The sequence below is a fragment of the Gordionus sp. m RMFG-2023 genome, chromosome 1 (genome assembly GCF_954871325.1).
Source record: "Gordionus sp. m RMFG-2023 chromosome 1, tfGorSpeb1-WG-v2, whole genome shotgun sequence".
In the NCBI taxonomy this organism is placed as follows: Eukaryota; Metazoa; Nematomorpha; class Gordioida; order Chordodea; family Parachordodidae; genus Gordionus; species Gordionus sp. m RMFG-2023.
This window is the reverse complement of record NC_088775.1, coordinates 15,041,119-15,067,537: the sequence shown is the minus strand read 5'-3', so window position 1 is coordinate 15,067,537 and position 26,419 is coordinate 15,041,119. Positions and strand designations below refer to the sequence as shown.

At 26.2% G+C, this 26,419-nt stretch overlaps 1 protein-coding gene across 5 annotated transcripts in view; it reads left to right on the top strand.

Annotated features, from left to right (window-relative positions):
- LOC135930991 (ras-related protein Rab-37-like) overlaps positions 1-24,568 on the top strand; it is a 41,437-nt gene extending 16,869 nt beyond the window's left edge. For 2 of the 5 annotated variants that reach the window (XM_065467860.1, XM_065467926.1), the window contains exons 2-10: positions 7,965-8,075; positions 13,668-13,715; positions 14,672-14,713; positions 15,082-15,148; positions 16,404-16,456; positions 22,268-22,393; positions 22,438-22,514; positions 23,125-23,252; positions 24,432-24,568. In XM_065467860.1, the coding sequence (XP_065323932.1) occupies positions 7,965-8,075; positions 13,668-13,715; positions 14,672-14,713; positions 15,082-15,148; positions 16,404-16,456; positions 22,268-22,393; positions 22,438-22,514; positions 23,125-23,252; positions 24,432-24,517 (738 nt within the window). In that variant the 3' untranslated portion in view covers positions 24,518-24,568. Of the gene's footprint in view, positions 1-7,964; positions 8,076-13,663; positions 13,716-14,671; positions 14,714-15,081; positions 15,149-16,403; positions 16,457-22,267; positions 22,394-22,437; positions 22,515-23,124; positions 23,253-24,431 lie in introns of all 5 variants that reach the window. The other 3 variants (XM_065467996.1, XM_065468071.1, XM_065468143.1) reach the window with 2 other exon arrangements.
- The last annotated feature ends 1,851 nt before the right edge of the window (positions 24,569-26,419 follow it).

The following is a 26,419-nucleotide window of genomic DNA, read 5'->3' as shown; positions in this document are numbered from 1 at the left end:
CTCAAAACCGACCACTCACTAAATATTCGATTGACCAAATTTACTAGTAATATAATTTGAAAAATGTTGATTTTCGTTTTATATATCTATAAATACGTATAAAACACAATCCTAAAAATATTTTTAAAATATCGCGATTTGGCGGATAACCGACTCGTAGCTCACCCAATGACTAAATACTGAATTGCTGGTGTTATAAATCAAAATCTCTTAATTTTTGTTTTAAACGTGTATATTTACGTGCTATGCATTATCCTAAAAATAATTTGAAAATAATTTGATTTGACTGATTGCCGAGCTCAAAACCGACCTCTTACTAAATATTCGATTGATCAAATTTACTGGTAAGCGGAAAATAATTCCCCGGAAAAAAATCCTTGGAAAATAATTACCTGGAAAAAAATTCCCGTAGAAATATATGAAAATTATGAAAGAGGTAATTTAGAATTGAAAAGAAAAATGTGAAAGCAAATTTTTACTGAGAAAGAGAAAGGTTATTTCCTTTATCTACTTTTCATCTAGACTTGAATAGATATTAAACAGGTAATTAAACCACATTATATTTACCATGCAGAGGGGGTGGTTATTTCTAACACGCCACTGTTAAAATATATACAACATTAAAATAATATTATGACACTATTCTGTTCCATATGCTAATATCAGTTTGAATCCCGGACAAAAATAACATAATGGAAATTTTTATGTTTAATTTTTAAAAATTGTATCTGATTATAAATTTTCAAAAAAAGTATTAATATTAATCACCGATTACAAAAGCTTATTTAATTCAAAGACTATCTCAAGTAGAACATTACAAAAAATATACTATTTATTCTAAATAATATTTGTTTATTTTTATAAATATTATAATTTTTAATAAATTTAATTCATTAAAGAAAACATATGAGGGACTATAATCTTAAAATAGAAACTTTTTTATTTAAAAGTTTCCAACTCCGGAAATGTTATTATATAATCCCAGTTAGTTTCTTATATTATTATTTATAACGTTGAAAGGAAATTTATGCTCAAAAATAAATAAATTTATATATTTGGGTGATATATTCTTTGTAATTTTGAAACAAACGATTTTCATTTAGTTTTTTTTATTACTTTTTATAAAATTTTCTTTTACTATTTTAAATATTTTTGATAATTTTAATAAATTTTTTATGTTTATTCTTCCGTTAAATAAGCATGCTAAAATTTTTCATGAGGGATATTCCTACAATTATCATAAAACTACGAAAAATTTTAAAAGATATAAATGTACATTATATAATGCTGAAAAATGCCCAGTTATTTTGAAATATTACAATGAAAATGACTATACATTGGAAAATACGCCTCATATTCATCCTATAAATCCACATGAATATCAAATTGAAAATGCTATAAGCACGATGAAAAGAAAAGCCTCTGAAACAAATCAAAATACTTGCCAAATATAAGCAGAAGAAATGTCTAAATTGTCTCCCGAATCCAGAAAAAGACTTCCGAATGAAGAGAGTATCAAGAGGACACTTAGAAATCGCAAAATAAAAAGGTTTCCTCCTATTCCGGCCACATTGGAAGAATTAAGCATTTCAGGTTAAATCATATTCATGCTATAAATAACTTTTAATTGGAAATATCTTTTAATATTAGAGGATTGGGCTACAACCGGATCTCCCACGAATGAGAGATTTCTTTTGCATGATAATGGCGGAGTATCTAATGAACGGATAATTATATTTGCCACCGATTATATGCTAACGAAAACTTGGTATATAGACGGGAATTTTAAATTGGCTCCTCATTTATTTTTGCAGCTATATGTAATTAGAATACCCTTTAAAACACTGTATATAACAGCGGCATATTTCTTGTTACAAAGAAAAACGTATACAACATATGAAGAAATTTTTAAGATTTTACTCGAAAAAGCCCAAGAACGGAATTTAGTCATAGATCCGATAACAATTTATATAGATTTTGAAAAGGCTGCAATCAATGCCGTCGAAAATACTCTAGGTTTCTTTTTACGATTTAATTACATCTATATCCTATCGAGATATGCTAGGACCTTGATTTTAAAATGTATTTTGGACCGTGGAATTTGAAATTTTTTTTAATTCTAATTTCCTTTTTCTGTTGTTTTTAGGAATATTAAACGATTTTTTTATGAGTGTAGGATGAACGAACCCATTTCTAGTAACACTGTGTGACAAATTTTGACTTGATTTTTTTGGGAGAAAATAAAATAAACATGTTTTAAGACAGTAAATCTTAGAAAATAATTCTTCAGAATTAATTTTATCAAAATTTTTAAATATTTTATTTGAGAATTATTATTTCGTTGATTTATTTATAGGGATTTTTTTCTCCTAATTTATTAATTTTGTAATTTTAATTATCTTAAAAACGGAGATTTTTTTTCCGGGGAATTATTTTTATAGATTCTTTTTTAATATAGCTTACATTTAATATATTTATTGTGGCTTTCGTTCTCTTCGCTACACTGCACAAGGTACGATTCCCAAACAATTTAATTTAAATGAAATAGTTACATTTCTCATATTTAAATAAATATATTATGCTAAGCTAACCTATCTCATATTTTACTTTTAATAAACCTTTTATCGGTCCGTTGTCTCACCCCATCCTTCATTATTATATAGGATTTAACTTGTAATATACAATAAATTTATTGAATTTAAAACAAATTAAACAATAACATAAAATTTATCGAATTTAAAAACATTTAATGGTAAATCTAAATATATTTCCGCGAATATGAAGTTGATGATTTATTTTCAAAAAAAATACTCCAGCAGTAGTCCGCTAACATATTTATACGATTCTTGCCGGGAATTTAAATTGAAAACTTAAGACCCCCAAAACGAAATTCTTTACCAGAAAGCAATGGATAAAAAATTATAAAAATTAATAAATTTATAAGGAAATATAAGTCTAACACTATCACCAATTTTCAGGGATTTTCATTTGATACTTTTTAAAATATATCCGTATAAAGACCTAAATTTTACCATTTTTGAGATTTCGAAAAGTTGCCTTTATACGATAATATTTTTAAAACTTGAAGTGAAGGGAAAACTTAGAAAATGAATTTGAACTCAATGTCAAATTCTGCACCAAAACTTGTTTTTATTTATTTTTTCTCCCATTTTTCTTGTCACACAGTGTAATTAATAAAAATTGATAAAGACATAAATATTAAATAAAACCTATACAATAATTTTAATCTATATTTTTTCAACTTTTAGGTAGAGATATCAACATCCAAGGATGTTTTTATCATCTAACTCAATCAACTCATAGAAAGATTCAGGAATTGAGGTTAGAATCATCATATCGGAATGATTCAATGTTATGCTTATTTGCAGCTATGATCGATGGATTAGCATTTTTACCTATACACGATGTCAGAGGTATGGAGTATTTAAAAACCATTGTATCGGATGAAAACAAAGAATTATTGTTTTATTTTGATAAAAATTATGTGAATGGAGAATTGAGACATAGGAAAAACTCTCAAAGGCAAGTAGAGCCATTGTTCCCACCAGAAACATGGAATGTGTTCAATGTTACGATTGCTGGGGAAAATCGAACAAACAATGTATGTGAAGGATGGAATAACCGATTTAAGCATATTGTAGGCAACAAAAAACCGAAGATATGGGAACTACTCGAAAAAATAAGGATGAAAATAGCGGTTGATATGGGAAAAATCGGCCAATGGAATATTGGGACATACACTCCCAAAAAAAAATCGTATTTATGCAACGAAACAAACTATTTTAAAAAATTTATGCATTGATTATTTAGAAGAGAGAAGGGACTTGCCCAATTTTCTCTCTTCAATTGGAGAACATATACGTTCTAGAATTGTTTCTTTTGAATAATATAATTTATTATTCTATATATCATTTAATAAAATTATAATTATTTCTTTTCTGTAACATTTGATTCATAAGCAAAATAATAATTGTTAGATTAGAAAAATATAATACTCACTGCTGATAATCACCTCTGGATGTATTTTGATTAAAGTGGTCAGCATTTTTCATTACTTTTGGCAGTATTTAATTAAAATTGGGCAGTAAAAAATATAATTTTGCAAGTTTTATAGTGATTTTGTATTCAGTCAGTTAAATTCTTAAAGTAGGTAAATACTTCAGTAAAATAATTTTTATCAAATAAAGGGTATCAGATTGAATTGCTAATTTCCTATATCGCCACAAAATTTATAAAATTATATTATTTAATAGCTTATCCTTGTAAAAACAAAAAGGGGCGCTATTTAAGAGTTAGTAAACTGTGAAAAGCCTTTTATCATATTTCTAAAAAAATGATTAAAATTTGTGTAAAAATAATTTTTCAATAAATACCTAAAAGTTGATGAAAGTGTGTAAAGGTGAACTAGATTTATTTAACTTTCGTTTTATTATTTAAAATCTCAAATCCTCGAAGAAATTTGACTTTAAAAAACATTTCTATTTAATTAAATACTGCAGAGCAGATCCGGGTCACGGGATTTTTTTTCCCGGGAATTATTTTCCTAGATACAAATTTACTAGTAATATAATTTGAAAATTGTTCATTTTTGTTTTATATATCTATAAATACATATAAAACATAATCCCAAAAAATATTTTAAAAATATCGTGGTTTGGCGGATAACCGACTCGTATATGTTTTCGTAATTATAGATATATAAAACAAAAAATGTTACTAGTAAATTTTATCAATCGAATATTTAGTAAGTGGGGTTTTGAGCTCGGCAATCAGTCAAATTAAATTATTTTCAAAATATTTTTTAGGATAATGCTTAGCACGTATATATATACGCGTATAATACAAAAATGAAGATTTTTCCATGGATAACGCCAGCAATGCAGTATTTGGTCATTCGGTCGGTTTTCGGGTCAAATCATGATATTTTAAAATATTTTTGGGAATTATGTTTTATACGTATTTATAGATACATAAAACAAAAATCAACATTTTTCAATTTATCTTAATAGCAAATTTGATCAATCGAATATTTAATAAGTGGTCGGTTTTGAACTCGGCAATCGGTCAAATCAAAATATTTTTTAGGATAATGCTTAGCACGTAAATATACACGTATAAAACAAAAATGAAGAGATTTTGATAAATAACGCCAGCAATATTTATTAGAAAATTTCCATTGTTTTACTATTCTAAACCTACTCGTCATATGTATATATACCCAAATATAAAAAAAAGTGCTATCCAATCATCATTCCGGTTTCCTAAAATGATACATATTAAAACATATAACGCCCTATTACGGATATATATTTGTTAATTTTTAAAATTGAATAAAATGTACTTTTGTTTTAATAAGCTAGAAAAATAAATATATTTCTTACTAATAATATTAAATAAAAATAAAATTATATACTATATGATTTTTTATTATATTCTTCATTTATAATAAAAAAATGATTTAAGTATATTTTAAAAAAAGTTTAAAAAATTATCATTAATAAAATATACATAATAAAATTTTGATTTATTTATGATTGATTTCTATTTAGCAATGCAGTTTAGCAATGCATTAGCAATTCAATATATAGTGGGGAAATTTTTTCCGGGGAATTATTTTTCAGGGGAATTTTATTCCGGGGATTTTTTTTTCCGGAGAATTATTTACCTGGGAATTTTTTTCCGGGGAATTATTTTCCGGGTATTTTATTTCCTAGGAATTATTTTCCTGGGGATTTTTTTCCGGGGAAATAATTTCCGGGGATTTTTTTTTCCGGGGAATTAATATCCGGGGATTTATTTTCCGGGAATTTTTTTCCGGGATTTTTTTTCCGGGGAATTATTTTCCTAGATTCCAAAATTATGGTCTGATTATATTACACATTTTAACTGTTATGACATACTTATTTAAATATTCTCTACTGCATTTGGTGCAACAGGAAAAGTAAGTCTAATTTCTATTTTAAATTAGATTGAAGTTTCACTTCGAATAATGATATCAAGATCAAAATGACATTTATCTATTATTATTTGTTGCCAATTTATTTCTTCTCCTCTGCTATAAATAGCAGCTTTAAGGACTCTTTTTATGTGGTATATTTTAAATTATCGCCGCATTTATAAAACGATAATATTATAGGTAATGTCCATAGCATGTTTCACAAGTTTTCCATACAAAGTAAAAACAGAATATCACTAAATCAATAATTTATTAAGCAATGGGAAAATTTATGAATACATTTATTAGAGTGAAATATAATTTATGTAATTAATAGAGAAAAGTCTTTTTTATTATTTAAAAAAAATAAAATATTTTTAGACAAATTAAAGAATAACAATAAATAAATATTTTTAACAAAAAGAAAAGATAATACCTTTTTTTGGAAAAGAATATTTAAAAAGTGATTGTAGGAAATAAGCAAGTAAATAATCAATAATTAGAAAAATTATTTCTTAGAGTATAGAACCTGCAGGCCGATAAAAAAAATAAAGCCAATTTCATGAAAAAAATGATATAAAACTTTATTTCAATTTAATATTTTTTAAAAAAATTTATTTAATATATACCTAACTTAAAATAATAAAAAAAATTGGGTTATAACCTTTATTTCTTCTTTAAATATCCATAAGCGCGAATTAGTAAATAAAAGCTAAATATATTAATATAATAATTATTGTATTATGAATAATTAAAAAGAATAACTCAAAGATATGACCCGGCAGCCCCCAATTCCCCCCACCCCTATAGGAAAAGTCTGGATACACCATTGCTATTTAATATGATAATAATTGGACTTTTCGTCAATTCCACTTATTCTTTCTAGCAAAAATAAAAAGCTATGCTAACATTTAGGCACATCTAGTTTTTATTTTTTTAAATTTGTAAGACATCATTTATACATGAATCGAATTCAAGCATTTTTTATCAACCATATCTAATATAACAGAAGTGGCGTCTATTGCTTCTGCGCAGCGCATTTTCTATTTTGGAAAGTAATTACTTCGTCTAATCTAAAGTCTTAAATTTTTAACGCTATAATAATTTCTCCAATTAATTTTAATAAGAGTTTCTGTTTTACTTTCTTTATATTTCATTCACTGTGACAAGAATATGTTATCCATGCCCAAACTACACATTGTCTTGTCTATATTCATCTAATCGATAACTACTGACACTCGGTCCTACACGCATGATCATTTAAATTTTCTTTCAATCTTTCTTTCTTAATTTCCTTTAAATATGGGTTTTTATAGTATTTCATAAATTTTGAATTTTATATCAAAGAATTTATAATTTATATAAAATATTTATAAATATTAATAATTTATTTTTTACGATATATCAATTTAATATAATGATAATGGAAATAAACATTAATGTAATGTATATTTATAATTCTTAATGTATTTTCTTATATAAATATAATATAATAACAATAATAAATTTTCATAATTTTTAAATCGGAGTCATAAAAATGTAAAATAATCCGGCATATTGATCTCAAGATAAGAGTCCTAGATTACTTCTTTTTAGTAACGTTTACGCTCGAAAACTGTAATATTAAAAGATTGCAACAAATTGACGTTTTATTGAATATAAGCGAACGCTATTATATTTATTAACTTAATATTTTGATAATTTTAGTAGAAAAATAACGTAAAATAAAATAAAATAACTCGAAAGTTCCTTATTTATAAGATTACCTTAATTTATGTTTATATAAAAGTATGTTAGCATTATAAACGCAGCATAAAGGAATTAATCAAGACCATTTTTAATCCAATAGGATGTGAAGTAATTGCTTGATCCGTTTGTTAAAAATATTTAATTTAGAAGAAAAAAATATGTCAGAAGAAATTCGATTAGAGAATAGAGACTCATCGAGATAAAATTTTTCATTATGTCAATATTTCCACCTGTATTTTATTATATCTTTTATAAATAGATTATGCTACTGGGAGATTCGGGTGTTGGAAAAACGTGTCTTCTCGTAAGATTCAAAGAAGGAAGTTTTTTGGGGGGCAATTTTATGACTACAGTTGGAATCGATTTTCGGGTATTAATAATTATTTTGCTGTATATAATAGTGTATAAACTAGTCATAGTGAACCTTGATTAAAGGGAGATAATTTGTTCACTTAAATTAAATAAAATGTTTTACAATTATTTTTTAAGGAGTTATTAATCCATTTATACTTTTTTTATTTATTATTTTTGGAGAGGTGGTGGCAGGGGGTGGTACGGAGGTACGAGTTTTTATTAATGGAAAAAATTAAATTTTAAATGGAGATGAGGAGGATTTCTCATTTCCTCTTTAACCATTTAGAGAGTTTCTCAGTCAACCAAGAAAAGGTCCAATAAGAAAGGGAAAAATTTGGATCAAAAAAGGAAAAAGTCCGATCAAAAAAGAAAATCTCCCGATCAAAAAGGAAAACGCCCGATCTAACCTTACTTTGAAATAAGGTTCACAATTAACAAGGTTATAGTGTATATTAGGAAATTATAATTTAATAGGTTATCTAATTTTTTTATTTAGAAATCTTATCATATCTATATATTACTGCCAGGAAAAATGTATAATATCTTATAAAATGGTATAAAATTTATAGGGCAGGAATTTTAAACATGTCCTAATATACTTAAAAAAAATTAAAAAAATTTTTTTAAATAAATGCGTTTTTAAAATATGGAGGTCTGATTTTGTCGAAAAACGTATTTTCCGCACATTGTCTAACATTATATAAATATACGTGGTATAGAGAGAAACCTAGACCCGTAACCCTGCATTAATAGTCGCAAATTGGCCGGCGAATTATAAAAAATACGATGTATTTTTGTATTCTCGGTCGCTAATTCAAGCTAACAGTGAATGAGAGGTTACCCTGCATTCATAGTTAGTACGAATTCGAGGGGAAGTATGCAAAATATTTTGTATATTTATGTATATTCACGAAGAATTCGCACTAACTGTGAATGAAGGGTAAGATTGAAAGTATTTCCCCAATTCAATTCAAACATGGACCCGAAAATCAAAATATTTTTAAAATGTAAGTTTAAAAAAAAATAATTTAAATATTAAACAAAGTTCTAATATCGTAAAATAATAATTCAATCAAAGCACGATTTTGTTGATCAGATTCATAATATAATAAAAATATTTCCAAATGACAGCCTGAATTTGTATTAATTGCAATAGGTTGAGTTTTCAGGTTATGTCGATGTTTGCAGCTAATTATTATAGGAATTAATTAATTATTTATATTAAACTTAAATTAAAAAAAAAAATTTTTTTAAATTAAATTATATATTTAAACACCTAAATCGGGTATATACGTTAAATCAGATTCATATACCAATATTAATATTCAAATATAATATATGTATGACTATGAAATTTTAAAAAAGAAAAAAAATTAAAACTTGATAACTTGAATTAGGCGGTAAACCCTTCGTTACTGTTTTCTCGGGTATAATTTAAACTTTGGATATGATTGTAAAGATCAGACATAAAGACAAATATAGTTAATTTTTAATAAAAAAAATTTATCTTCTATTTTAGCTTTCACCTGGATGGTAATCTTCTTCAGTATTTCTCTCCATTTTCTATTGTTCATATAATCCACCTTATTAATATATATTTTGCCATATTGGTTTTTATGGACTTATTGGTTTTGACCTGCCTCTTCTTCTTCTACCCATCACTTCTAAACTTTTAACTTTATTTCCAACATTGTTTTCGGGTCTTCCCATTGTGTGTCCATACCATTTTAGCTTTATTTTGTTGTACTCCCTCTAAACTTCCTGGTATATTTATATTTCGTATCATCTTTTTTAGTTAACCCTCCCCCGTCTCCCATCTCCAGCTATTAACTATATCTTATAAAGTATTTATTTACTTTAGGAATTATATATTAGAATATGTGTTTAATATATATTTATATAATATTTAATGATATTAAAATAAATTGCATGGGAGAGCGATTTTAAAGTAAAGGTATTAAATAATCTGGGAAAATTAGGTGAGGTGACATTTTAAAAGTATCGTTAACAGGCCTGATATCGGTCATATAAAGTTGCTCTAAATTTATATAAATTTTCCTATATACTTTTCTAAATTAAAACATTACAGACACAAATTGTCCAAAGAAGATTATCACGATAAATTTAGAAATAAATTTAATTCTAATTTTCTAGCGTGTACTTCGTGAAAAATAATATTTGCCAATTTAAAAATGATATTTTCAAACGAATATGAAGAAATATTTTCTCCCAAAAATATTACAGTGTGAATATAATTAGTACCTAATTTTTATAAAAAAAAATTTCAATTATTTATAAGATTTTTTGGATTAGGAAATTTGAAACAATTTTAAAAAAATTGAACCTTTTTTAGTTTAAAATTTTTAAAAATTTATATAATTTTTTGGTATTTATTGATTTTTATTTTTTGAAATATGCCTTTTTTCAAATTGTTTAAAAATATAAATTTTTAAATTAAGAATTCGTTGATAAATAACATTTATATAAGAAAAGGAAAATTAATTTTCTCCTTATTTCCACATTTATATAAATACTGCTATAATTGGTTTCTTGTGTGAAATTATAATGTATAAAATATTTAATCATCAAATACGAATACATCTGCTAGGATATGGAATAGATAAGGTAGACCTACAAAACGAATCAAATCGAATAATTGTATTATTCGTATTCGATTCGAAATTCCGAATCGAATAATGGAATTATTCGTATTCGTTTAAATCGAATAATTCATTATTCGTATTCGTACGAATAATAAAATGATTATTCGATTAGATTCTTCGAATATTCGATTCAATTCGAAAATTTTATTTAACCGTTATTAAATTTATTTTGTAAAATTTAATTATGGATAAAAGACAAACAAATTTTATTAGTAAGATAATATAGTTACATATATAGTATATTTATATATAATGTAGAAAAATCAATATAATATTCATATCATGTAGAAGACAAATATACCAACAACTAATTTTTTAAACACAAAGTTTTTGCAAAAAGTCAAATTTATGATTTCTCCATCATCAAACAAAGGAGAAATATCTGGTTCGCCCGTCATTCTTGATGGGATAGCTACTAGTTATTTATAATTGTATATGTGTTATAAATTACATATAAAAAAATACTTTCTTCGTCCATCATAAAACAATGAAGTTAATTTTGTATTATGAATTATTCGAATAAAAACAGCAGTTAACAACATTTAGAAATATAAAATGTTTCTTCATTATTCCACTAGGAAATTTTATTAAATAGGAATAATTGCAAATAATTCCTACTAATAATATATGATTATTTTTCGATATTTATTAATATAAATTATTTTAATCGAATAATCTTGAATAATTCGATCGAATAATATATAAAAAATTATTCGACGAATAATATATAAAAAATTATTCGACGAATAATATATAAAAAATTATTCGACGAATAATATATTTTTTCGAATCCAATAATTGTGTATACGAATTGAATCTAATCAAATAGAATATCGAATAACAAATAATTCGTTTTAGGTATAAGATAAGGTTTGGAATTTATGAGTTTGGAATAATATATTGTTGAAAATTTATAAATTTAATAAAAATTTGATTTGATCTGGAATAGCATATATGAGCAAATTTTACGTCCCAGCCCTCCAAGTCAGTGATAATTTTACCCCCTTCCCCCACCATGCCTCCCACTTTCTCTGAGTTTTACCTTTTACCCTTCTCCTGCCAAATTAAAAATTAAGAAATACATGAAATCCAAATAAAATTAGAAAGAAAAAAGATAAATATAAAATCTAAATCAAAACTACCCTTTACCCCCCCCCCCATCAAATCCCATTCAAATGTTAATCCCTCCCATTTTACTGGTGATCTTGCACATAACCCCTCACCTCTCTCTTCCAGGAGTAAAAAATCCCTAGCATATATAGAATACTTACATTGTAGAATTTCAGACAATTTCATTACGAACATTTGTGTATTTTCTTGAATTTATATATGAAGGAAAAAATCTATAAACCAATTTTAAAAATATAGAGTAAGGTTCAGAAGTTAGCGAGAAATTTGTCCGAAACTTGATAGGCATTTTCTACACATGTTGATAATCCATTTCCGATCATATCATATTTATCACATTTTTTGAAAAAAATCTCGTTTTAAATAAATTAAAATTGCAAGATTCGTAATAGTGTTGTATAACGGCTAAATTTGAGCCAATATTTTAAAAACAGCTAACTCAATATTTTGTCCAGAAATAAATTACAAAGAAGAATGTTGGCCCTAGATGGCATAAAAGGTTTAAACATCTGTTAGCAAAATCTCGAGGTTTAGGCAATATTTTTTATGGTTAAAATATTTTGCCGTTTTTAAAAATGTCTCAAATCGAGCAGTTTAACTACACCATTAATTCTCTATGGGTTCCATTTATTGCTAGCGAGATTTATCAAAACAAATTTTTTTTATTACCTTTAAAAAAAATTGCAGAGTCATTACTTCGTGATTAAGATTTTTTTCAAAACATTTATATTTGAAGATAATTTAATTTTTTAAAAAAAATTATATTTTACAATAAATGTATTTTTGAGCAGTATATAAAGTGCATACATAATACCCTTTGTTTTATTAAATTTCAAACAATTTTTACCATGAATGAATATTTTTGAACTTCATAAACGAACCTTAGCTCAACTCATTTTTTTGTTCTTAATTCTGAATTCTATTTAGAATATCAGCCTGTTCACCATTTTTTTTTTAAATTGTAGGTTTTGATATTATGTGATGATATCTTCAAAATACTTTAAAGATATTTATTTTTTAAGTCTCAAAAATTCATTATTCAAAATAAAATTTGGAATTCTTAAAAATTAGGACAGAGCCCAAAATATTTTTAATAGATTTTTCATATAAAAAATTTTTTACAAAAAATTTTATATAAAAATTTCTAAGTGAATATATATATTATTTTAAATTATGGAGATAAATTGCGTTTTTTTGACCCAAAAATTACCAATTTTGCATGTTCCATTTAAAATAAACAAATAGAAAAACACTTCCCTTTGTAAGTGCTACAATTTTTTTAGTTTAAAATTTGACAATATTTGGTAAAAAAATTTACTATTTTGTTGAAAGGCGTAATTAAGGATTGACGGGAGACTTTCTATATTAATAAGAAATAAAACAGTTCTCATGATAGTTTTTCTATTGGGTTTATGTTATCATAACAAAAAAAAGGGAAAGAAATTTTATCCCTTCAATTTTGAAAATGAAATATAAGATAAACTAATGGAGATCGGTTTAAGAAGTATTTTCCCGATTTGCAAATAAATTATCTTAGGAATTAGAATAAAACTATTAATGCACTATGATAACCTCATCATCAAGCTATAAAATAGAAAAAATCTTCAATCTCTCATAGTTTAGGTAAGTCCTAAATATATGAGAGGTGAACAAATTCTCCAATTAACCCTATATCCGGGATGAGGTGGCAATAGGGGCGAATTACTTCTAGATGAGCTAGAAGTTCCCGGCCACTTTATTTGATAGGCAATGAAGAATCTCTCTTAAAAATTTTAAAATTTTTTATTAATTATATTTTTATTTATTTATAAAGGCAGGCTAAAAAAAACTGTCGATCGCATAACCTAATTCTAGTAAAATACATGGTAAAAATATTTATAAAAATACACTTTGATCAAATTTTAGTTATTTAGCTCAAATGGCTGAAAAGTTATTGGCATTTTCTTCCTTACCCCTGTTGACGTTGCGCTCCAGTCTTTTCCACAACATTAATGTCTTGTTTTGCTTTTAAGATGATGTATTATACATATTAGAACGGCCTATAATTTGAGTATAGATGAAACCCAATTTAGGCTCAAATGATAAAATCTCGAAGAATTTATTCTGGACTGACAAAATTTCTATTTTTCTTAAAATTTAGCTCATGCCATCTGCCTTTTAAAATAACTCTTCATCCAATATAACACGTTCAATTACTAACGGCACAATTATTAATTTTAGGAGAAAAAAAACATTACGTCAAAAATATATTTTTTTAAATTTTACCAACATCTTTAAAAAATTTTGATAACATATTTTTGGCAAAAAGATTTTATATATTATATAAAAAAGACTAAAAGGGAAATTAAATCGACATTTTTATCCCATGGGAATTTTGAAATTTTTATTGTTCCTTTATACTTTAGTATTTAAGATCATCATAAATGATATCTTCTCATTTATTTAAAAATTTCGAGTATTGATTAATTTTTGTCTTATCCAAAAACTTTGTTATGCGGCATGATCTATCGTGAGAAAAATGTCAGTCAATATATAGAAATATATAAAAATGAGCTGGAGAGATTCAAAGATTGAGATCTATGTTGACTATAATGTATGACAATAAAGCCCAAAGTTTTGTCAAAATTTGCTAACATCTTATTTTTGCAAGTGGGATACTTTTATCTTGTTTGGGGAATCTTTGTCTATACTATTGTAAATAATGTCAAGGTTGGTAAAAAATAAATCAAATAACTACAAAAGTTGATATTGTTTATATATTTTTTCATACCAATATTACAATCCTTTACATTTCATTTTTTAATGCATCATTGTATCTCAGAGTAAAACTATAGAAGTGGAGAATGAAAAGGTGAAATTACAGGTTAATTAGTTTTATACTTTTTTATAAATTGTAAAAGAACACCATTTTTTCATATCAACATTTAAATTTATAAAAAATTAAAGTAATATTTGAACATTCAATGAAATTATTTCTATTTATTTAATTGTAATATTGATCAAACGGAATTTAAAATATTGACCTGATAATAAATTAAATAGATCTTTGCTGGCTTTACAGATTTCAAATTAAACCTTTTTTTTAGTAAAATAACTTCTAGATATAGGGATTTTATGATCTTTAGTAATAATATTAAAATAATACTAATAGCAAATCATTACCATAATTTTTTTTTATTGCTGTTGATAACATAACATTTAAAAATTTATCAAATATTTTTTTTTAAATAGATATGGGACACTGCCGGACAAGAACGGTATAGAAGTATAACTCATGCATATTATCGTGATGCACATGGTAGGAATATATTTTAAAAAATATTAAATAAAATTTTATATACTATTAAAAATTTATTAGCTAGATTGCCTTTATTCGATAATGAGAATTGAGAATATATAAAATTTTACATCTGACTAGGAAGAACCTAGGTTCATTCTGGTATTATTGCAATATAATAGTAGTGCAATTTTTCTAAAATTGATAAGTCCCATCACACTATTAATATTTTCTATTGCCATCTATCTAATTATAACAAAATATTTGATAAGCTTTAATAGAAAGTCCTCCCTTTCTAGTTGGCGCAAATTATTATCCCATATCATACATTATATCTAAAGAGCTTTGAATCTTGTAAAATGTAGAAAGATTAATATTGTTAGGAATATAAGAAACAAAAAGGAAAAAGCCTCGATATTGATAGAATTGGTATCGAAAGCATTTTAAAAGTCATAGTAATAGTAATAAAATCATTATATGTAAAAAATTGAACTTTCATTGATGAAATTGGTGGCAAAAAATTTTGCCCCCCAGATTTAAGCGACTTTAATATAACAATTATACATCCTTTCGTTTTATATAAACAGGAATATACCATTTGGTAAGAAAAATCAAATTTAATTTTGATAGCAAGATTAAACATTGCGAGTGAGACGAGCAACATTTTTCTAACAAGGCGAAGGCATTTTTTTATAAACTTAGTCAAATGATCATTAAATTTTGTATGAGAGAAATCGATGACTCGAGCCAGAGCTCCTCTTAAGTAAGATATAACTCTGATTTGAATGGTAGAAACATCTTTGTAAAATAAATGATTGGACAATTGTTGATTATTAAAATAAGGTTGTTTGTAAGATTTCACATAAAATTATAATAAAAATTTGAAAATTAATAAGATAGATTTAATTCTATTATCATTTAAAAAAATCTAATTTTAATTATATATCCCTCCTCCCTCCCATATTAATTATTATGCTATAAAAAAAAGTCTAACAGGTCTGACCACATAACTTTTCCTATTCAAAAATTTATAAATAATGTAAGGTAAAAGATGAACGTTTAAAACCAAATTTACTTAAACGCATAAAACATTTAAAATAGCAAAAATTTATGAGCATTTTAGTATTTCTGAGAAATTCAAAAAAAAGAAAATTCTAAGAAAATCAGAAATTTTACTTGACAAAATCCTTATTCTTTTGCTTTAGGTATTTTTATTTTGAGTCATTAAGAAAAAAGATTCTCATCCATTATTTTAATTTTTATTTTACATGTTTAGCTTTGCTACTGTTGTACGATGTTAGCTGTAAAAGTTCATTCGATAACATTCGTGTGAGTTGTAAATATATGCATTATGTTTCTGTATTCAGTTATTTATTTTTCTAGTATTTTATTCGAAATTACCAGTTTAAAAATTATTTTTCCAGTATATAATAAAAAAATTGTCATTTATTAAGTATAAAATTTTCAGTAAATATATCTTTTTCTTTTTCTTTGTATTTTAATAGATTTGTAAATATAATTTTTACCCAGTATTATTATTTGTAATTAAATTTTTCCTACATGATTTTAATAATATTAACAATAAAGTAAGTATATATATTATTTAAATTAATTCACCAGTAAAATAAATTTATTATTATAATTAATTTTATTTTTATATATTTTGAGATTTTGATAAAATGAGGTACAAAATACAGAATTTCTAATTTTTTTAAATTGTCCCTAAATTTATTAACGGCACTTTGAGGAAAATTAGAAATATATTATCTTATTCTCATTTTTAATATAAATAATTTAATTAAAATATTTAAATCATCTCTATTACTAGATTATAAATATTAATTTATAACTCTTAATTAATGACTTGTTTGTGTAGTATTATTTTTTAAACGAATAAAATACTATTTCAATATATCTTAATTATATGTTAAAATAAAATACCATATTTACTTACATCTATCAAATTAATTATATTACTCGTTTAAAGTTAATGTAATTTTTTTTATCTATTTAAAAAAATATATAATAACATTAACAATGAATATACAATTTTTTTTAAGATCAATTGAAAATAAGCGTATATTCATATTCTTTATATTAAAACACCAATTAAAAATCTATGATGATCACTGTATAGAAATACAGTTGGATCGGCAAATTACGTGGATATTCTTTGCCGTAAGTAAAACCCCATTTTTTCATTGCCTATTGAAATGTATTAGAACAATAATATAAAGTGATTTATTTCACATAATAAAATATATATATAGATGTTTTTCTATTTTTATAAATTGTAGCTTTAATCAAATATAAAAATCAATTTATTTAAATATATTACAGTTCTCCCCACTATAAATTGAATTCATCATAATAACGTAATGGGGGTTTTGAAACCCTTTTTTCTAGAGTTGTATTTTTATTATATTCTGCAATGTCCAAATCTTCAGTCATTGTTATGGGTGTTTCTTTAGCTTATACATGAGCTACTCTCAGTTGGTCGGCATGCTTGTTTTTTTACAATACCCTCAGACTCAACATCATACAATATCGCACTTTTCCGTTGAACCACTGTCCCTTCATGCCATGCAGTCCTTTCGTTTTTTATACAAATCTTTTGCTTCTCTTCAAATTCACGGGGCTCAACGTTCCTATCATTATAATTTTTTTGTTTCCATAACGCGTTTTCTCCTTTCTCTCGTAGATAATTTCTATTGATCTAACGTCGTTCTGAGCGGCCTTCCAAACTTCATTTCGGCAGGGGATTTACCGGTAGTTGCGTTTGGAGTATTTCGGTGTGTAATTAAAACATTCGCTAAATTTAATTGGTCCGGAGTCCCACTTCTCCTTCCAGCATAGAAACGCGTCTTTATCGTACGTATATAACGCTCAGCCAAACCATTCGATTTGGGGCTATAAGAGGCCGATCTAAAATGTTTTATATTATTTTTAAAAAGAAACGTTTTGAATTCAGATCCAGTAAACTGAGTACCGTTATCAGAGAAAATGTAACGAGGTAAACCAAATCTAGCGAAATAATTACAGAGATTATTTATTACACTCGTCGAATTAATATGTGTTAAAATTGCAACTTCAACCCATTTGGTGAAAGCGTCTAAGCAAATTAACCAGTACTTTCTAGACACGGGGCCTGTCAAATCAATGTGTATTCGTTCCCAAGGTCGGGTAAGAATATTCCAATTGTATAATGGTACTTCTCTGGCTCCCGGTCTACCTTCCTGACAACTCTTGCAGTTTTTGACGAATTCTTCAACATTTCGATCAAGATTTGTCCAGAAGACATAGTATCTGCATAAGGATTTCATCCCCACTATCCCAGGATGTCCTTGATGGATAACATTCAAAACCACTTTTTTTAGGTTATCAGGAATGAGATTTTATCATTATAAAATAATAGCCCTTTTTCCAAAGAAATATTATCTTTAATTAAGATGAATTTATTTAAACTTTCCGAATAATTATTCATATTATCAATATGCCAATGATTTTTTATTAATTTAATGATCTCTATATCATTGATCGTTTCAATTATAACTTTACTTCGAGTGTATGATAAATCTTCCATTAAATTGATCTTTACTTCTCTAATTTCATTTTCAAATTTTTTTTTAACTTCATTAATTTTTTCTCTCTCTACCCCCTAACGGGACAGGGCGTCAGCGCATCTGTTTTGATTACCCGGCCTATGAATTATCTCAAAGTTGTGATTTAAAAGCTTCGTGACCCACCGTATTAAATGGTTATTTGTTATTTTATTTAGGTCTCTTTTATCACCTAAGATATATTTTAAAGGTTTATGTTCTGTAACCAAAATAAAATGTTCCATAAATATATTGATGAAACTTCTCGATAGCGAACATGATCGCCGAAGCTTCCCGATCAATTGTGGCATAATTCTTTTCAGCTGCCGAAAGTAAACGATTCATGATAATTTACCATTCCCAAAAACGAACATAATTCTTTAACATTAGACGATGTTTTACAATTTTTTATAGCATTAATCTTATCTTCGGTCGGGTGAATTCCGAATTCATCAATAACATGGCCTAAATAAGTAACTGACTTTTCTCCAATTTTAATTTTATCGGTTGTCGTTGTCAGTCCAGCCTTATCAAATCTTCTTAATACTTCTTCTAGATTAGAGGAATACCCTTTAATAGGTTTTGCATAATGCGTTGAAATATTATCGGAGCGCTAGTCAACCCAAAAGGAATTCTTTGGCATCGGTAATAACCGACATGAGTCGAAATTACTAAAAGGTCTCTACTCCGAATTGTAAAAATGCATCTCTTAAATCTATCGTTGAAAATATTTTACCAGCCGCGATCCTATTTGTTAGGTCGACGAAAGTTGGTAGTAAATCGTTATCTATCGCTAAATATTTGTTGATTCTTAAACGAAAATCTCCGCATATCCGCACGGCACCGGATTTATTTAAAATATTAACCGTTAGCGTAGCCCAAGTAATTGGAGTTTTTGTTGGATGTACCTTCTCGATAACGCCTTCATCTAAAAGTCTGTCCAACTCAGCTTCAACGGTTCGACGCAACGGAAATGGAATTCATCTAGATGGCAGCGTAATTGGCACTGTATTTGGTTGTATTTTGATGACGGCTTCCTGTAATTTTATTTGTCCTAATTTTTTTTAAAAACTTGCGGAAATTTTAAAACAATAGTATTTAAACTGGAATCTTTCATATTTATATTATTAATACGAACTTCTTCAGGAAGTTTTATATCAAATTCTTTAAAAAAGGGCATTCCAAAAATAAGGGAATTCTCACCCTTAACTACCCAAATAGGTAAAAATTTTAAAATATTTTTTACTTCGACTTCCATTAATCATTTATCCAATACTTCGATTTTGATATGGTTATATCCTACTAGTTTATAAGCAGGTGATAATGGTGGTTTGCCTATGCGACTCCAGGTAACCTCGTCTATCACACTACACGCCGCCCCAGTATCGAATTCCATAGTAAGCTGCAGTCCATTTATCTTCGCATCGATTGTAGCTTTATTAGCAAAAGACAGGCGAGGCGTCCGTGATAAAATCATTTGTATAGCATGCGTTCTACACTCTTTCGCTATGTGGTTTGCTTTTCCGCATCTAAAGCATATTACTTTTTTTTTGACTGAAATTAGGTTTAAACTTGGTTTATAAAAATTATGGTTGAATTTTGCATTATAATTATTATTGAATTTGTTAACATTGTTATAATTATTCCTAAAATAAGTATTTTTGGAACCTTGCATAGGCTTATGTTTAATTATTTTATTAAATTCTGTCAGGGTTTCCTTCTCCAATGAAGACAGCGCTATCGCTAGACGCACAGTATCTTCAAAAGTAATATTTCCTTCGGCATATTTTGACCGAAGTTCTTTGTCCAGCTCAGGTAACTCTACTCCTAAGATGAAAATATCTCTTAAGAGTTCATCAACCGGCGATTTAAAATTATATAAAGAGCAAATGCTTTTTAATTTAATTGAAAAATCAATAATAGTTTCATTATTTCTTTTTAAGGTATAAAAATTGTTTCTATGAAGAAAAATACTCGAGGCATCCTTAAAAATTTTTTCTAAATTCTTGAGTAAAGTTAAATAATTTATATTATCTAAATTATTAGGAAAATAAATATTTTTAAATTTTCAGTGCCTATATGGGCCAATAATAAATCTTTTTTTTTATTTTGATCGAAAATATTTTTTGAATGAGTTCTATATTATATAGGTAATCTTGAATATTAACCTTTTCTTTTATGAATTCAAAAATATGAAATTGAGTAAGTTCTTCAATCTTCTTCAGAGGCATGTTATAATTTTAATCTTTTTATTTAAAATAATTCGTCGTCATCAAAAATGACTTGAAAATAAATCGTCGCCAAATGAAATGTATTCAGAACAATACAATAATATAAAGTGATTTATTTCATATAATAATATATATATAGATGTTTTTCTATTTTTATAAATTGTAATAAATTGTAGCTTTAAGCAAATATAAAATTCAATTTATATAAATACATTACACTACACCTATGATAGCACGTAGCTTTTGTCCTATTTATTAGGGAAAAGATTAGAGCTTGAGGTCCAAAAGCTGAGGTGTCGAAAATCACCTTAATAGAAAGTAGGTTGCTGTATTTTAGTTTTTACGTTTTCTTCTCTCGTGATGTAATTTAGTAGAAAAAGATTAAGCAAAACCATCTACGAATTCCAAGAAAACGTACATCTTAATTCTAAGGAATTATGTCGGGGCTGTGGTTAGAGGTTTCTAGTGAGGAAAAATATCTGTTGCTCTCAATCTCCCTAATGATAATCGAATTGATGGCTTAGTGTAGGAGCTGTCTCCCTTTTAAAAAGGGACAATATATAGAGTGTTGAGGTGGTTAACTTGCTGTTAATTAAAATGTAATTAATAGAGTATACAATATTTACTTGCGGAATTTGCAGTTAACTAGACATTTACTGTTTATTCAAGAGCACAAATCATCAAAATAAAAAGGTATTTGTAGAGTTTAATATCTCAAGATTAAAAAAAGTAAAGATTTGATTTTTTTAAATAGATTTTTTTTTGTGAATACTATTTTACTTAAAATTTAAAATTTTTTTTGTAAGAAAATCTTTTATATATAAAACTTGTATGATTTATTTGCATAAAAAATTGTTTATAGATCTATTTGCGAATTAAATTTGATCTAAAACAACTACTTTAAGATTTTAAATAGATGATAGGATAATAAAATTATTTTTCTATAATGATTTGGCAATAAAATATTGCTCATGCATTTCAAATAGGCCTGTGTGAGAAGCAAGGGCGGAGACCCTGGATGCTAAAATTATACCATCTTAGGGGCCACTAGAAAATAATTATCATGTAGTTAAAAGTGGAAAGTATACAAATTGTTAAACTTTATTAAATATATTGAGAAGTATATTACTCTACGTTTCTCCCATATGAGAATGACGTATTTATTTCTTATATTTATAATTTTTTATTGAGTAAACAGGGGCCTTTAAAGAGCTGTTAATTTTATTTTGACCTGAGGCGCTAAATTACCCCATTCTTTTGTTTTTTTATATCAATTGCGATTTATTCATCTCATATATTTAACATTTAAGGCTTGGTTGATTGAAATCAAACAATACGCTTCTCCAGAAGTGGTTTTACTATTACTAGCCAATAAGAGTGATGTTTCCTCGTCATTTCGAAAAGTAAATAAAGATGATGGTATTAGAATAGCTAAGGTTCATATAATATAAACAAATATTTAATCTGATTACCAATTTAGGAGAATAACGTATATTTTATGGAGGTCAGTGCTAAGACGGGATATAATGTTCAAGATGCATTTTTATTCGTGGCAAAGTAATATATGTTCTTCATTTTGCTTATATCAATTTCATCAAATCAAGTCTTAATATATAATTTCTAATTTATAAAGATATTTATTAATTAATTTTAAAAATTAAAAATTATTAATAAATCACACCTATCTAATTATTTTTTATAACAGTGTGGGTGAGAAAAAAATACTTAAAATGAGATTTTTCAGGCGTCGAAATGAAGTTTATCCCATTTATTTCGTCTTTCTTTTTTTATATCATATATTTTCTTTTACAATTTTAAATAAAGAACTATTAATAGTTTATTTATGGTCCTCAATGAATTTAACCTTAAAATGTTTATCGATTTAGTCGGGCATGTAATCACTAAAAAAATTCTTTTCGTCATTAAAAAATGTTTTATAAAATTAGTGACAGACTGGTGGACCCTTAATTATGATATAGACTAAAAAATTTGCATTTATCAGTGATTACACGAAGCTTGGGTAGGATAGGATAATTGATTTTTATTTTCCACAATTTACTTCATATGGCTGGGAGGGTCTGTCATATTAAATTTATTTATGCAAAGTTGGGGACCAACATAAAATCTTCACGGTATTTTCTATTTGTACACATTATACACATTGTAGATGTTTGCTTAATAAGAGTCGAGATCCTACGAGCCATATCAATATGCTTCCGCATCTTCACAATAAATCACGCAAATTATCATCTCACACGAACGACTCTTTAACTCGCAAGAGAAAATCGTCCTACAGTTATAATTCTTTATATTATAATGGGTGCTGCAAATAAATATCCCAAATATTTAAAATTTTAATAATTTAATTATAAATCAGTGAATTGGATAGTTTATCACACTTTGTTGTTTATAGTCTCTATTCTTTCCTAAAAAAAATACTTCTCTTAATTTCATTAAATTAAATTAATCTCATCCTTAAATCCTAATGTGATTCGCCAATATGGTGGACAAATAAAAAATTTTTTATTTATAATATTTTATTATGATCGAATACAAATTTATACTTATATAAAGCCTTGTATGATAATAACAATATATAATTTGAATAATAACATTATAGATTTTGTATATTAAAAACATTATAATATAATTAATTTCATATGAAAACAGGCTAGTAATATAATCACGATTTTTTAATCAGAGGGAACACCAGAGGTGAACACATATTTTTTGAAAATTTGTATATTTGTCCTATATAAAGCTAAAATTACTTTTAATATAAACTCTCAGATTCTGTCCTGGTACGACTTATTTCCAAACAGCCTGCTGTATATGGCTTCGAATAAACAGCCTAAAAAGTTAAGAGAGAAAAAAACATAACAAAACGAAACGAAAAAAAACCCAAACGCTTAAAACAAACCAAAATAGGGTGTCCTCGTCCTAGGCTAAAAAAGCAATAAGTATCAAAAATAAGTTGTACCAGGACACAATTTCATGACTTAACACAGTAAAACCTCGTTATATTTTAATAATACAATGGAAGTAAAAATTTTGTTAATTAATTATATAACAAACCTTAATTATATAGATTACCCGATATTGTCTATCACAAATCATATCATATATAATTTAATTTACAATAATTCATTATCAGATAGGATTCTGCCCGACCTTCTAGTTTATATATATATTTTTGAGCTTTCTGCAGAATATGCACCAAAATATCAAATAAGCTTTCATTTTTAAACATTAGTTCTATCTAAAACGATATTTGTAAATTAATTTTCTTAAAATTAATTTTTTCATACCTAAATTAGAAATTATATTTATCGAATGATTTATTCTAATATTGAAATAAATATATATATCTTTTTCCTTGATTCCATTTTGACTGATGTTATATATTATGAATAAAACTAAAGAATCAATATAACAATTAAAATTAACATCCTATCTTACAAAAATATTTTTTAGCTATATATGGGCAAAGACTGGAAAAACGCAGGTCGAAGTCCCGGCAAAAGAGGGGTCTGGGGGCGAAGTCCCCAAAAATTTATTAATCTTCCTTAGGAAAATCCTGGCTACGCCAATAAATTAATTTATAGTTCGTGTCTCAAAATAATTGATATAAATTTTAAAATATATATTATTTCAAAATTATTGTGTAAAAGAAAAGAAAGTATGCATTATAAATAATTTTTTTCTAAATAGATCTATCATCTAAGTTAGATTCAATATTTTTTAAAATAAATAATCTATCTTTCTGTTCCTTGACATGTCAAGATATAAAACCACTTATTGAAATCTTGACATAAGCTAATTCCATCGATTTTGTTTGGTAGGTTTGCATGCATCTTAATCATAATATAAGGATTTTCTTGATGATAGATTTTATTTGGTTTTCAAAATTCTTAAGTGTCAAAGAAGATTTGGAAAAAAGCTATAGAGCATACGGTTGCATATTTTTGGGGATAATATTTAAGAAGATAATTGGATTTATGGGAAGATAAGAATCTATTCGTGCCAATGTTTTATCAATAATATCTTTGAAGAAGTGTTTGTCACCAATGACTGGATACCATTTTTTTTAAATCTATTTTTGGTCATTGTTTCTAAATTATGATTGATGTTTGAAATTTTTGAATATGATTTGGGAGGAGAGAGATTATAAAAAGATAGCTCAAATAATTTGGATAATAATTTTAACATCTTCTTGTTATAATATAAAAGCTGTGAGAATATTTCCCGCAATTTTTTTACATGGATAGGGGAAACATTTGCAAAATGCCTACCACAAATTTCTTTTTATGTAAATGTTGACTGCCTATCCCCTTAATCAACGGTTGTATTTCCTTTATTTAAATATTATATTTATTTTTGTAAAAAATAAGTTTTTTTTAATGAGATTTTTTTAAATTAATTATTGGTTAAAATTATGTAAAAATTAATTCTTCTTCGCGCTACGTAGTTCTAACTTTACTGTTTCAAACTTCATCTTCAGCAATGATTTAAATTGGTGGAATAGTTAATAAAATATATATACACAATTAATTAATTAGGAAAAAGAAGAAGGAAAAAAATGCAATGTAAATAGGGTAAGATAAAATAATGAATTAAACTAATCATTATTTAAATTATTATATTAAACTACATTCAGAATCTCAATCCGTAAAATAAATTTATAATTTTTTCTTAAATCATTTATTTACTGCCAAACATCGTTTATGTAAAATGATATCCATGGATTTGACTTTCTGGTAGTTATAAAAGATATTATTTTCTCAATCCTATTTAATTGTTGAAATTAGCACAGATCTTGAATATATTTCTTCTAGATCTTTTTCTTGTAACACCTGGTGTAATATAAAATATTTGCCTGCTAAACTCACATTTATAGTATATGTAAATATGGTAAAATTATCAGGCTCTGCTCTGTTAGGATTAAGTTTAACCTGGCTTGGTTAAATCTATAGCCTGTCCGGCTAGTACGGTTCCAATTTTTTATTAAGTTTGCTCAGCGCATTTTTTTATATCAAGTCTCGGTCCTGCTTTTTAAATATATGGACTAACCCAAAATATATGTAGTTGAACATCAAAATAAGAGACTATTTATAATATTGGAGAGTGTTTAATTAAAAAACACAATACTTTCTGGATCATCACTTCTATCAAAAAAATATCAACAATAAGTCCAATGCATTACATATGATGTTCGTTAAATTAAAATTTAAAAATATGAGCAAAACCTATGTATATGGAAATAACCAATAGTTATGAGGATTTAGGTTTCATGATTTTCTTAGGTGTATCTAGACATGTGCGCCGACAGCATTTTTGGCGGCGGCGTTTCTTTTTTTAAAATGATCGGCTGGCGGTGGCGAATCGATTTAGAAGCCGCCACAAAAATCGGCGGCGGCGCGGCAGCGTCTAATATTTTTCTAACTTAAATTTTTTTAATTAAA